Here is a 14,611-nt window from a genome sequence, read left to right as displayed (position 1 = left end):
ATACCCATACACATACAAAATAAGAGAGATAAAATGGAAATAAACTCTCTTCTAAGCCTCTTAGTTAAATACTAAAACACTAAAAATAATGTATTTTTATAGCTATTATATGGACAGGGGTCACAACACAGAACAAGGAAGATCCAATGGCTTGTTCTCAGATGCATTATAAATAACGCCTTCAGATGCACTAATGCTATAGTGCCACATCATCACAGTGCTCTTGGCACTAAACTAAAAATAAGGGGTGTACGTACCTACTAAGCAAAGATTAGAATTAGGATATTTGGAGTTAAAAATGAAATATATGAATTGCCACAGCTTTGTGCAGCCTAGGCAAGTATTCAGCACTGTGGCCATTAATAGGTTAATTCTTTGCGAGATGAAAAATGGTACATTTAAGATCACACAAGAGGAAAGGGGAAGAGTTTAGTGGTAGAGCACTCGCCTAGCTTGAGTGGGGCCCTGGTCAAGTGAGAGCCAGAGAGAGGCTCTCATTGTAGAGGGAGACTTTGCTGACGTGAGGTGTTGGTGCAAAGGGGTGTGGCGTGGAGCTGTGCATCTGTCACGGTATGGGGGAGACAAAGGACGCACACTCGGAGCTCTCTTGTGCTTGAGAAAAAGTGGGTGAGTATGGGAAGGATGGTAGAGGGGCACTGCCTGCTGCCAGCTATGGGCTGATGTTCCTGGAGCAGGGGCAGACCAAGCACAGGAGTGCCCACCGACCATGACAGTGTGACACAGGATGAGCAGACAGTTCTTTTTTAAAAGTGAAGTGGCCATTATGTCACACCTCAAATTCCAAAACCCAACAGTTCACCTCATGCATGGTAACAGAAAACTCACCTCATCTTTTTCATTTTTCAGTAGCTGATGCAAATTCCTATTTTTGCACTGTAACTGCCTGTCTCTCTCCTGAAGCCCAATCATCTCTCGTCTTGAGGTTTCCAGCTGTTCCTGGAACATGAAATACGCCATCTGAGTGAAACCGAGAGGAGTCCCAAAGTCCTCAGAAGAGCGGGACAGAAACCACACATCAACCTGGGAACTGTATCCAACCTCAGCGGCACACTGAATGTGTACTTAAAGCAATTACTACCAAGTTCAATGTGTAAAATCACATGCCTTATTTAAATTCATTTTTATTCTATTTTTATACAAGAACTACAAGGCTCTTCCTCTAGGATGCTGTTACTGAAGTTTTCAGAATTCTCTGTAAGACTTTCACACTCTAAGAGCACACTTCAGAAGACCCTGTCATCTAAAGTGATACCTTCATCCTCTGGGGGATGCTTGGCTTTAGGGAACAATAAAAGCCACTGAGTGTGAAGAGATTGGGGACACTATCCTTCACACTGCACAAGTTCAAGTCTCAACTCTGAGAAATTATTCTAAAAATCCTAAAATTCATAGAGAAGCACAAAGGCCCAAAGAACAAAAGCAATCATATGCAGAAAGAAGACATAAACCATGTGCAGAAAGAAGACATAAACCATGTGCAGAAAGAAGACATAAACCATGTGCAGAAAGAAGACAGCTACAGGTGCCACAAAACCCGATTCCAAATTATACAGCACAGCCACAGTAACCAAGACAGCACAGGACTGCCATGAAAACAGATGTGAGGCCACTGGAACACAACACAGGACCCAGAAAGAAACCCACACCGCCACGGCCACCTCATTTTTGACCATGGTATAAAAAAGTAGACATTGGAGAAAGGACAACCTCTGCAATAAGTTGTTCTGGGAAAGCAGAATAGATCCCTCATCCATCCTATGCAAAACTTTCATTCGAAATGGACCCAAGACCTTAGTATACGACCACACACTCTGAGGCTGCCAGAGGAAAGAACAGAGAAAACATTTCGGGCAGAGGGTCAGGCAGGGACTTGATGAAAAGGACTCCAATGACACATGACATGACAGAGTCAAAAAGCTTACGCTATTCACAGCAACGGAAGCAGTCAGCAGTGGAAAACGATGGAGAAAATCTCTGCCAACTACAGCTCTGGAGGGGACTAATGATTACAATCTATAAAAAGAACTCAAAATATTTAATACAAAAGCCCCAAGTTGCGCAGAAAATGGACAAACACACTGACTAGGCAGTTCTCAAAAGAACTACAAATGGCCAATAAGTATATAAAGAGTGTTCAACATCTTTAGCCCTATGGGAAACACAACTTGAAAACTACAGTGGGATTCCACATCACCCTGGTCAGAACGGCTACTACCATCGAGGGAATAAACAACTCCAAATGTTGTCGAGGATGCGAGGAAGAGACGAGCTGACGCCACTATGGAGGCCAGTACGGAGGTTCCTCAAGAACCTAAAAGCAGAGGAAACACTCTACGATCAGTATACCACTCTTGGGTCTAATTTGCAGGATCCCACGTCAACATACCGCAGAGACTTGTACACCTACACTTACTGCAGCGCTGTTCACAGCAGCCAAGCAGCAGAACAAGTCTAGACATAAAGAGATGAATGTATAAAGAAAACGTGACGTGGTGTGAGTGTGTGTGTGTGTGTGTGTGTGTGTGTGTGTGTGTGAGTGTGTGTGTGTGTGTGTGTGTGCATTGAAATAATTATAACTATGGACTCATGTATTAGACTCCATTAGTTGGAAAACATATGAGCAGAACTATTTTTTCCCCCAGTACCTAGTGAATTAATCACATTAGATCTAGAAACCTTACAAATTTCTGTCCTCAGCTAGGCCAAATAACAGATTCTGGCCCAGGTCAATTCTAAGTTAGATGACATCATCATAGAACAATCTGCTCTGAGTAGTTCTAGTTCATTCCTTAAAGGGAAGACCTCACTCACTCCAACTTAACCTGCCTCATACTGCACAGCTGGGCACTAAGGACTCACATGGCACTTGGCCAGTGGTATGCAGATAGACAGCACTGTCTTCCAGGTTTTTAGACCCTGAGAAGAGGACCTGGATTAACATACAGAATGCTGTTAATCAATGTGGCATGCACAGCTCACAGCCCTAGAAACCACTAAGTTCCTTCTCCAGCCCTGCAGGGTCCCTAGCTAGCCAAGACACACAGTGGGGTACTCTGCCTGTCCTTCAGGCAAACAGGATGTACATACACTAAGCGAAAAGCACCGTTAGAGGTAGACAGCATCACTGCACCTGGTCTGAGGATGACAAGACACATCGGGCAGTGGTGGACTAAAAGGAGCATGTGCCACGGAGGGTCTGGGACACTTCTCTAGAGTATCCCCAAATGTGCTCGGCATTCATGAGCAGGGCAGTGCACACCATATACACTCAGAGCATACGCTAGTACCCTATAAATATTATGCAGAAACTACCATTCTCCTATGGAGCCCAAGGTCAAGGTTCTTTGGCTTTTCTTACCTGTTTTAGAAGGGGTGGGGTAGTAAGAAGACATACAGAAGAAAGAGGGCCAAGAACCAACACATGGAGAACCACAAGGAAGCCAGTTTGCCAAGAATATACACATGCATGCAAAGCCTTTGTTCTCGTAAGCAGGGCCTTAGAGTATTGAGGAAAAATGGTTTCTATGGTCTATATTCTTTTTTTTGGTTTTTCGAGACAGGGTTTCTCTGTGTAGCTTTGCGCCTTTCCTGGAACTCACTTGGTAGCCCAGGCTGGCCTCGAACTCACAGAGATCTGCCTGTCTCTGCCTCCCGAGTGCTGGGATTAAAGGCGTGTGCCACCACCGCCCGGCTGGTCTATATTCTTAATGCACAACTATAATGTAAGTCTTTCCTGTACCATGATTCAAATGCGTGTTCCTCTTTTTGAAGGGGAAATTATATTCTTTATTAAAAAAAAAAAAAAAATAGAAAAGCTTCTATAGAGAAGTAAGCAGCCAGAAGTCAGCAACAGCAGTCTGTATGTCAAGGTGGCCGGTCAATGGCCCTGTAAAGTACAGGAACCATTGTAACCCCTGTAAAGTACAGTCTCCCCTGCAGCGTGGGGACTCCTTGCTGTCAGCTGCTGTCTGGCCTGCTCCATTCCTGAGCTCTGCTCTTTGGTATACAAACCTTGGGAATATTTTTCTTGGAATCAACATGTTATGAAGCATGTATTTTATCAAGCAAGATTGGATGAGGTGAGAGAACCCTGATTTCCCCAGAACCTAAGTATTTCCTAACTTTGTACAGCTTCAGCAAGCCACTGAACAGCAAAACCAGGGCCTTCAACATAGACAGCGAGAAGCAGAACCACCAACTTGTGCACATTACTTGAAATCATTTCTACCGACAACTAAAAGAACGTCAGGTTTTAAACAGCCCTGAATCTCATCTGAAGCCCACGGCCACTGTGGCAGTGTGTCCCGTGGCCCAGCGCTGAGGCACACTGTGGCAGTGTGTCCCGTGGCCCAGCGCTGAGACAGGCAGATGAACGAGTACCTTAAGTTTGCTGTAGCAGCTCTGCAGATGGTCCATGTCACTGCCCAGCTTCAGATTCTGTGTTTCCACACTCTCCTGGGCCAGGAGGTTCTTCCGCTGAAGCACAAGGAGCTCGTTCATACAGTTTAAAACAGCGACTATATTTAACTCTCTCTTTGTCTCTGTACTTTTGGGTTCTTCGTATAAGGAAGGAAAACCGAAGGTAGTCAGTTCCTGAGAGGAGAAAATGTTTGCTTAGCGGTTGTTATCTCTGGGAAGACACTGGTCTGAGGGCAGGATGTTTCAGTTTGGCAAGAGGGAGCATGCACCACATGGTGATAAGCTAGTAACAATGTCTTGATTTTTGAAAACTAGAGTAGACCAAGGTCACCCTGACACACACCACCCTCACTAGGTGCACGTCAGAGCCACTCTACATGTTCATGGATTTAAAACGGTATGCAGTACATAGTATTTTTAACTTGTCAACTGAAACTTTCAATATGAAGTTAATTGTTTTTCAGTGGATTAACAGACAACCTAGTGAAAAGGAAAAAGAGAAAAACAGAAAACCATTCCTAGATCATTAATATTAAATATTCAGAGAATGAGCACTTGAACAACTTTAAATTCTTCACTGAACAATCACCCATGGCCTGGCCTAAGTTATCCAGGTTTTTTATCAATGAAATGTGGGTTGGACTCCCAGCACAGGAGCCTGGGACAGAAGGCGTCTGGCTGCTGCACACCCCGCGGTTAACCTTGTGTAGACAGAAGCTCACCATGGTCTCTGCATGTCTCAGTCCTGGCCACTGTGTAAGGACACACTCAGGCTTGGCAAACGCTGTTCTTGTAGCTTTGATATTTTCTGGTACATAAGATGACTTATGCTCTTAGTTCTTACAAAAAACACATTACCTGATCAAGATATGAAATACTTTGTTCAATGTTCTCTTCTGTGCAGAAGGCACTGAAAACACTGTGCACGTTTTTTGATAAAGGTATCGAAGAGCACAGCACTTGCTGGGAGTATAAACTTGATGGAGACATCTTTGTTTCTGAGGTATATTGAGAGAGATTTTTGCTTTCTGAAAATAAAAAGCATTCAGGCAATTATAAAGCTAACATAATCTCCATTACCAAAGATTCTGAACTACATATAAAGTATTTTAAAGTTAGGGCGAAGACACTTTAGTGTAAAATGAGAAAATAATATGATTACATTAATAATCTTTCTTGGTAGATATGTTAAATAGATTCACACCTTAACTTCCACTACTGGGTTTATAAAAATAGAAAAAAACATACTTGTCTGTGGCACTCAGTTTATGTGATTAAAGGAATTAGACTGAAGAAACCAATAAATACATTTCAAATGCATAAAATTTCCCTTAAAATGATAATAAATAATCTATTGCCCACCTAAAGCCCAGCTTGGCTTTTTATAACTTTACTGAAAATGAAAACTGGATATGCCATAACCACTGACGGTATCTAGTTTATATTTTTCTCAATAATTCCTCTCGGATGCTGTCTGCTGTTTGGACTCAGTTACCTGCACACAGACTTGGATCTGTAACAGTCATCCAATCTCCCATAGCAATTTCCAGAGCCAGGGTACCTGAGGAGGTGGTTCAGTGCTGAAACACAGACAACGGCTTCTGTCACTCTACGTGAGCATCTCCTTAGAAAGAAAGGGACAGAGGCATCTAATTTAAAAGATGAAAGCAAAGAATAGTTTGCATGTTCCTCAAATATATACATGTCCCTTGCATGTAACTGTTTTGCCTGAATGTATATATGTGCATCATGTGCGTGCCTGGTGCTCAGAGGTCAGAAGAAGGCATCCGGTCCTCTGGAACTGGAGTTACAAGCGGTTGTGAGCCACCATGTGGTTGCTGGGAACTGAACCCAGGTCCCCTGCAACAGCAAGCAAGTGCTCTTAACCACTGCGCCATCTCTGCAGTTCATTTACATGTCCTTTACAACAGAAAGGCTCTATAGTATTTGTTCCTATGTACACAGAGAAAATACTAGGTGCACAGTGTGCTGGTTAGTTTTAACTGTCAACTGACACAGCCTAGAATCACCTGGGCAGGGAATCTTAAAGAGGAATTACCTAGATCAGGTTGTCTATGAGCATGCCTGTCGGGGCATTTTCATTATCAGTGGAGGCAGGAAGACCACCCTGAATGTGGGCAGCACCATCTTGTGGGCTGGGTCCCAAACCGTGTAAGAGTGAAGCTGAACCAAAACAGCAAGTAAGCAGAGTCTACATGTTTACTCCTCGCTGCCCTAACAACGGATATAGTGCGAGCAGCTGTCTCAGGCCCTACCTCTGTGACTCACCACATGATATACCATAACCTGGAATTATAAATCACCTTAAGTTGTTTGATCAGGATGTTAATTACATCAACAAAAATGAAACTAGAACACAGAGACACTGTGTGTGGTGTGGGGTGTGTGTGTGTGTGTGTGTGTGTGTGTGTGTGTGTGTGTGTGTGTAGGGTTTCCCAAGATACATGGTACCTGATATAACTCTAAGGTGCAGCACTCTAATACAGAATATTTCTGCATCATATCCAAGAACAACTCTTATTCATGTAGATGAGAAGATGAAACCTTCTTGGCCATTATCCCCATGCTATGTTTTTCCTAATAATATTAGCCCATCTTTTACATTCTAAGCCCAGTCTGGCACAGAGTAGGGAAGAAACATTCCTATGAGTGGCCCGTTAGGCAACATCATCTCACACTCCAGGAGCAAAGCTGGCAACATGGATCTGGAAACGCCACTCACAGGTTTATCCCAAGAAGATAATGTACATAAAGATTCATCTACAGCGTGTCCTTTATAATACAGAAAATCAAAGCAGAAACATGTTCCACAGAAAACTGGCTCATGCAATAGAACACTGTACAGAGTTAAAACAAAACTATATAATTAAAAGTGGGTAAGAAATATCAGTCTAGAAATACAATGAGTAAGATGGACTAAATTAAGAAGTAACTTTTGTTTACTATTCATGTTTCCACATTTTAACAGATGAGACATATTTCTACCACAAGAAAAACAATTCAAATGAAATTATAATTGACAACTAGCACCAGATTTCCAGAAGGCGGAAGGTGAGGAGTGTGGGCAAATGGGAGGACATGTGTGACACTTTGGACAGCTGCTTCTCAGCCACAGGAAACTGCAGTCAAGAGGCGGCAGGCTCTATGCTGAAGAGACTTCCAAGTTTTTTTTCCAATTTTTAGGCTCTTTCAATTTTTGGAATTCTGCACTTTTATATGAAATCTTCCAATTTTTAAATGTTAAAAGCTAATTAAAGGAAACATTATGTGGTTTATCCTGTGGGAAGAGGAAGTAAATAAGGTATAGTGTAGCCTTCTGAGGTTCTAGAAATGTCTTGATCTGAGGCTCAATTATGTGGGTACACAGACAATTCATTAAGTTGTATGTGTACAGTCTATGTTCTTGACTATAAGATATAACAACATCTAACAAGTCAAATCAAGTTTATCATAGCATATCATAGTGTATCATACCATGTCATAGTATCCCATGGGATATAGACCCACAATCATTAACACAATCTAAGGACGGACCAAAGCACATACCATGAGACTTGGGAGAACTTACTCTACCAGCTGTTTTCAAGAAAGAAGAACAATGTACATCAGAAAACCAAGAGGTTAGTTCACACAAAACACTGTACTATAGTTCAATCTAAGATTTCATTTTTATGATTTTAAAATAGGACAAGGCTAATTTCAAAGGAAAAAACAGTAACAGCAGCATCTCCACATTGCACAAGCCTTACACTACCACAAACCCACCGCAAAGGGGAAGCACTGAAAGCAAGCCTGGGCTCTGTCATGAAAGCTGGGACGACAGATTCACGACAACCCAGCAAGCAGCTGTTTGAGACTGCAACCACCCGTGGCGGATCACACCGTATCAGTCAGGCTTGGCTACCCTCGCAGTATTACTAGCATTTCAAAAGAGGGAAAAAGTTAACATTAACAATTTGGGTCAAGTAATCTGGCATTCTCTAACTTCTTCCTCACTGTGTGCATGCACCACTAGCTGGGAAAGTCGTACAGACTCCACGATCGGTCAGGTCCACGTGCACATTTTATGACTGAAATGTCAAGAACTGAAATGACACTCAAAGTCAATTTCATTCATCTAAAATTTAGAGGGAACAAGATCTACAAAATAACCCATGAGAACATCACATTGGGGAGAGTTCAAAGAGCATTGCCTAGAATGGGAGGCCCTGGGTTTCATCCCCAGAACTGTTTAAAACAAAAATCTTTCTCTTTTTCACACCAGAGACACCATTTTATTCACTATTTCCAGGTAGCATGTACACAGCCATCTAATTAACTCGCCTGTGGGAGGTATTTTCAACACATATTCTGATCAATGGTCTCCATAAGAGAAAATTATAGTAATTTCAGAAAACAGCAATAACTTCAGTAAAAAGGTTCCATTGCCACTTCTGAGGTAGTTGGTTCTGGGCACCAATGTTGTGCCCTTCATCATAAACACAGCAAGGGCTGGCTGTTTAGCCTTCGGTGAGAAGTACTTACACTAAGCTTAAGAGTGATCTAGTTGCAATTTCTAGGGTAGAATCCAGACAGGAAACCAGAAAGCAGTGAGACATTTGCACTAACGTTGTTCTGTCTTTGTAGCCCAGTCTCAGTGTAGCGCAGGGCTTATTAGCACATCTCTACACAGGGACCTGAGGATGTGTGCCCGGCTTCTGCACCTCCTCTGTGGCGTCTTCACCCATCCCATAAGGAAGGCTTCTTTAGAAAGAAAGTCTTTCCAGACTCATCATTCCTTATGCCAGATTCAGTTCCTGCTTAGTCCTTCTGTGTCAATGCTGGAAACTGGGACCAGAGAGAGCAACAGGATGCCTAGAGCTACACTTTGTTTTCAACACTCTGGGCTCCCTTCATTCCACCACCACCTTTCAACAGAAAACCAAGAGGTTAGTCCGTACAAATGCTGTACTGTAGCTCAATCTAAGTGAAGATTTCATTTTTATGAAAATAGGACAAGATGCTTGGGAACCATCTACAACTGCTGAAAAGTCAGAAAGATGCGCACCTCCTGTCTTTAAAAGATGGAGTACTTCTCAGCTACTTTAAGTAACTTCACGTAGAGCACACTATTCCTACAGAACTTAGATCAAATCCAGGCAAGCCTGTGATTGTCTCTGCATGTCAAACTAAGACATTCCACACAAACATTTTGAGTTCTGATTAGTTATACCCATCCTTTCTAAAGACTCATGTTCTTAATACATCAACAATCTATAGAGCTTTGGTGTAACAGTCTCTAAGAGTCCCCTACCCTGGTCTTGCTGGGATAGCCTTGGGTCATTCTGCTCCTAGGTAAGGGCTGAATCTAGTAGGCGGCTTCTAACAGTATAGGTAACATGACACAACTTCACTTTGAAAATGAGGTTATGAATGTGTGTAGTGGTATTTGCTCCACCCATGACCTTGGGCTATAAGGGCCTAAATGAGGCAGTGCTTCTTGCTGTTGTACGTGACCTCTTAAAAGGAAGGGGAGCGGGGTCATGAGGTCCCTTCTCCCTGCTTCCTAGTGTGATCAAACTGCCAGGTGGATTTGCTCCCAGTCAGATCAGAGGACAACTTCAGCTGTCTACTGAGTACTGTATTTGTGAGTCTATTTCCTCAATTTATATCCTAATAAATTCCCTAATACTCTTTAAGTAGACTCCCATGGATTTCTTGCATTGTCTGGTGCCCAACGTGGGGCACAAGATATAGATGGAAGTTTTCCTGTCCTGCCCGGCCCAGCAGTCCAGACAAATCGCTTCCATCCACAATCCTGCAGCTGCTATAAAATAATTACTCAGAAGCTTAATATTAATTACAAACTATATGGCCTATGTTTCAAGCTTCCTGCTAGCTAGCTCTTTCATCTTAAATTAACCCATTTCTATTAACCTATATATTGCCACATGGCCGTGGTGTTACCGGTTTGCTGACATCTTGTTGCTCCTTCAGTGGCAGGCTTGTCTCTCCTTGGACTCACCCTTCTTCTCTCTGTCTCTCTGCTTGGATTTCCTGTCTGGCTGTAAGCTTTCTTGCCATAGGCCAAAACAGCTTTATTTATTTATTATCCAATGGGAGCCACACATATTCACAGCAGACAGAAAGACATCCATAGCACTTCCCCTTTTCATTGGTTCCAATTGAGCTTTTCTTCACTGTCTGTCAAGTTATTTTCTGGACCAAGCAAGCCATCCTGCTGTGAGTAGCCCTGAGAGCCAATGTGACAAGGAACTGACATCAGTGCCCAAAAGGACACGAGACCGCCAAGAGCCGGGAGCAAACTGGAAGTGGATTTTGCCTGAGCCCTGGCTAATACCTGGATGATGGCCCTTGAAGAGAGCCTGAGCCAGAGGCATTCAGCTAAGCTGTGCCAGACTCCTGCTCTACGGAAGCTGTGAGGTAATTCATGCTTGCTGTGTTAAGCTGGTAAACTTTGGAATAATTGGTTAACAGATATGTAAGTTTTTTTAAAAGATACATTTCTGAGCCCTCTCTAAAACTAATTTAAATACATCCTGATGAAATGGAACTAAAAATGATACCAGGAACTACAAATGCAAATGACTAAATTTATGATGATTAGAATCTACTAGTCTATTTAATCTTTCTGTATATTACGCTGGATGGTTCCCTACTAGTTTATGGGCTTCTGGAGAGGTGGGAAATGTCCTGTCTTTGTAGCCAAGGCCCTGACATACAGCAGGACTCCACATATCTCCACTCAAGAAGCTAAGGCCCACACAGTTCTGCCACCAACTCTCTTCTTTGATCGCTCATATTCTTATTCATTTCATCTTTTCAGATACACTCCCAGTTAAATAATCCATAAATGATCAACAGTAATCAATGAAAACTCCAATGACCACTCATGACAAGTCAGTGTGTCCACACTGGCAAACGTGTATGAACAGGAAGATGCACATGCTGAGCTAATGCTTCAAGAAGTGCTATCTAATGCCACTTCTCCTGTCCTGGTCACCCTACATCTGTCCTACAGAGGGAAAAGGAATGCGGCAGAAACCTCACCTTCATGGCGAGGGCCTCTTTACAAAGTGCATTCTCTAAGTCTTCTTTCCAAGTTGACTTGCAATTCAAGCTTGAGAAGGCACAATGCCTACCTAATCCAAATTTTACAACAAATGCCCATCAAGTGTCAGAAATAACACTTTCCGTTACACAGGAACATAGCAACGTGGGGCCAGCTGGCCTTCTAAATACTACACACCATTCTTAGATAGTTCACCAACATTTCTGCTAAAATACCACCAGGGTGAGTTACCAGATTGTTGGAATATGAAAATAAAATTGTTAAAACTAAATCCTTAAACATTAGTAATCTTCTAAACTCAGTCACAGAACTTGAAGATTCAGTTATCAGCATGCTTTATTTATATCACTAAAAATCTCCAAAATGAAATTTGATTATTTAAAATATGAGTAACACCTTTAATTATAATTTCATTCTAAAGGAGACTATAGCTTTGATTCCATGACAAGCACCTTTGCTAACTACAAGTACAGAAACACTAAATTCAACCTCTTAGTTTTATAGATTTAAACTCTAAATTGTTTCACCTGTATGAAATAGTACTATAGGCATTTTCCACAGATGTGAACTCTCCAGAAGAGCTCCATTGATATGACCAGTGAGCATGCAGTACTTACACAAGCATGAATTCTTCATGAAGAAAATAGTACCATAACAGAGCTAAAATTAAAAAACAGCTATTATTCTTACTGATTTGCCTCCATGTTGAGTTTATGGCTATCAGGAATTTTGCAGCTAGGGAATTCAGTATAAACCATGCTGGCCTCCTTGGCCTGGCCATAGGTCTGGGATCCTATTCTAAGTCACATCCCACAAACCATCTCTCCAAACTGGTCTCCTAGCCTGTATGATCAGGGCCACAATATCTATTTCTGAGGTCTGCTGCAGGAACTTAATTAGTCAGAACTAATTAAGGTGTAGAACTGCAACCAGAACACAGGACACTGGTCTAAACACTTGACACATATTTCCATGTCCACCTCACTATATCCCTGTATGCCGTACTAACTCCTTTCCATGCATGAGACGATTAAAGCAAAGAGGTTAGGCAATGCATCCAGGGTCACAGGGCTAATGAGGAGCAGAGAGCTGCACCAGGATTCCAGCCCTGGTCTACACAGCCACTCTCTTGGCCATCTGGCCCTGCAGTGTGTGACAGCAATCTCTTCCTCTATGAACTCCGCCAAAGACAGGATTCTAACCCTATCTCCCTGTGGGTAAAGGCTGAATAAAATAGTGTGGACATGCAAATTATGATAACAGATTTCATGTGAGGCCACAATTTTAGTGATGCATGCTACTAACCCAAAGTGGCCATCAGAAAGCTAGTCTCTTTCTAGCGTAGGTAGCAGGGCCCTGCATACTGTAGTCACTGTCCTCACACTGCACTCTAGTGTAGTCACTGTCCTCACACTGCACTCTGTAGTCGCTGTCCTCACACTGCACTCTAGTGTAGTCACTGTCCTCACACTGCACTCTGTAGTCGCTGTCCTCACACTGCACTCTAGTGTAGTCACTGTCCTCACACTGCACTCTGTAGTCGCTGTCCTCACACTGCACTCTGTAGTCACAGTCCTCACACTGTACTCCAGTGTAGTCACTGTCCTCACACTGCACTCTAGAGTAGTCACAGTCCTCACACTGCACTCTAGTGTAGTCACTGTCCTCACACTGCACTCTAGTGTAGTCACTGTCCTCACACTGCACTCTGTAGTCACTGTCCTCACACTGCACTCTAGTGTAGTCGCTGTCCTCACACTGCACTCTGTAGTCGCTGTCCTCACACTGCACTCTGTAGTCACTGTCCTCACACTGCACTCTAGTGTAGTCGCTGTCCTCACACTGCACTCTAGTGTAGTCGCTGTCCTCACACTGCACTCTAGTGTAGTCACAGTCCTCACACTGCACTCTAGTGTAGTCACTGTCCTCACACTGCACTCTGTAGTCACTGTCCTCACACTGCACTCTAGTGTAGTCGCCGTCCTCACACTGCACTCTAGTGTAGTCACCGTCCTCACACTGCACTCTGTAGTCACAGTCCTCACACTGCACTCTGTAGTCACTGTCCTCACACTGCACTCTAATGTAGTCACTGTCCTCACACTGCACTCTAGTGTAGTCACAGTCCTCACACTGCACTCTGTAGTCACTGTCCTCACACTGCACTCTAGTGTAGTCACAGTCCTCACACTGCACTCTAGTGTAGTCACCGTCCTCACACTGCACTCTGTAGTCACAGTCCTCACACTGCACTCTAGTGTAGTCACCGTCCTCACACTGCACTCTAGTGTAGTCGCTGTCCTCACACTGCACTCTAGTGTAGTCACTGTCCTCACACTGCACTCTAGTGTAGTCACAGTCCTCACACTGCACTCTAGTGTAGTCACCGTCCTCACACTGCACTCTGTAGTCGCCGTCCTCACACTGCACTCTAGTGTAGTCGCCATCCTCACACTGCACTCTAGTGTAGTCACAGTCCTCACACTGCACTCTAGTGTAGTCACAGTCCTCACACTGCACTCTGTAGTCACAGTCCTCACACTGCACTCTGTAGTCACAGTCCTCACACTGCACTCTGTAGTCACAGTCCTCACACTGCACTCTGTAGTCACAGTCCTCACACTGCACTCTGTAGTCACTGTCCTCACACTGCACTCTAGTGTAGTCACAGTCCTCACACTGCACTCTGTAGTCACTGTCCTCACACTGCACTCTGTAGTCACAGTCCTCACACTGCACTCTGTAGTCACTGTCCTCACACTACACTCTGTAGTCACAGTCCTCACACTGCACTCTGTAGTCACTGTCCTCACACTGCACTCTGTAGTCACTGTCCTCACACACCCTTGATTATTGCTGCACTATGAAGGACTGTGCAGCACACATGTATTCCAGGAGAAGGGGTCTGTGAGAAGCATGGTGTGTCACGCAGCTCAGGGTATGTATGACCCCACTACGACCCAAGCACTCATCTTCCAACGGCATAAGGGAAAAGTGGGACTGACTCCCAAGATGGGCTGTTATGCAGCCATTGAAAATCTAGTGACACACAACAGATGAATTATAAAGCACACACCA

At 43.4% G+C, this 14,611-nt stretch overlaps 1 protein-coding gene across 39 annotated transcripts in view; it reads right to left on the bottom strand.

Moving 5' to 3' along the window:
* Ssx2ip (SSX family member 2 interacting protein) overlaps positions 1-14,611 on the bottom strand; it is a 38,324-nt gene that overhangs the window by 17,673 nt on the left and 6,040 nt on the right. For 26 of the 39 annotated variants that reach the window (XM_076575127.1, XM_076575135.1, XM_076575152.1 and 23 more), the window contains 4 exons: positions 5,936-6,064; positions 5,299-5,468; positions 4,402-4,614; positions 847-957 (listed from right to left, as the gene is read on the bottom strand). In XM_076575127.1, the coding sequence (XP_076431242.1) occupies positions 847-957; positions 4,402-4,614; positions 5,299-5,468; positions 5,936-5,978 (537 nt within the window). In that variant the 5' untranslated portion in view covers positions 5,979-6,064. Of the gene's footprint in view, positions 1-846; positions 958-4,401; positions 4,752-5,141; positions 5,469-5,935; positions 6,065-8,985; positions 9,369-10,465; positions 10,694-14,611 lie in introns of those variants that run through there. The other 13 variants (XM_076575143.1, XM_076575155.1, XM_076575129.1 and 10 more) reach the window with 4 other exon arrangements.

This window comes from Peromyscus maniculatus, chromosome 6 (assembly GCF_049852395.1).
Source record: "Peromyscus maniculatus bairdii isolate BWxNUB_F1_BW_parent chromosome 6, HU_Pman_BW_mat_3.1, whole genome shotgun sequence".
Taxonomy (NCBI): domain Eukaryota; kingdom Metazoa; phylum Chordata; class Mammalia; order Rodentia; family Cricetidae; genus Peromyscus; species Peromyscus maniculatus.
The sequence above is the reverse complement of the archived record's forward strand: the minus strand, read 5'-3'. Positions and strand labels throughout refer to the sequence as shown.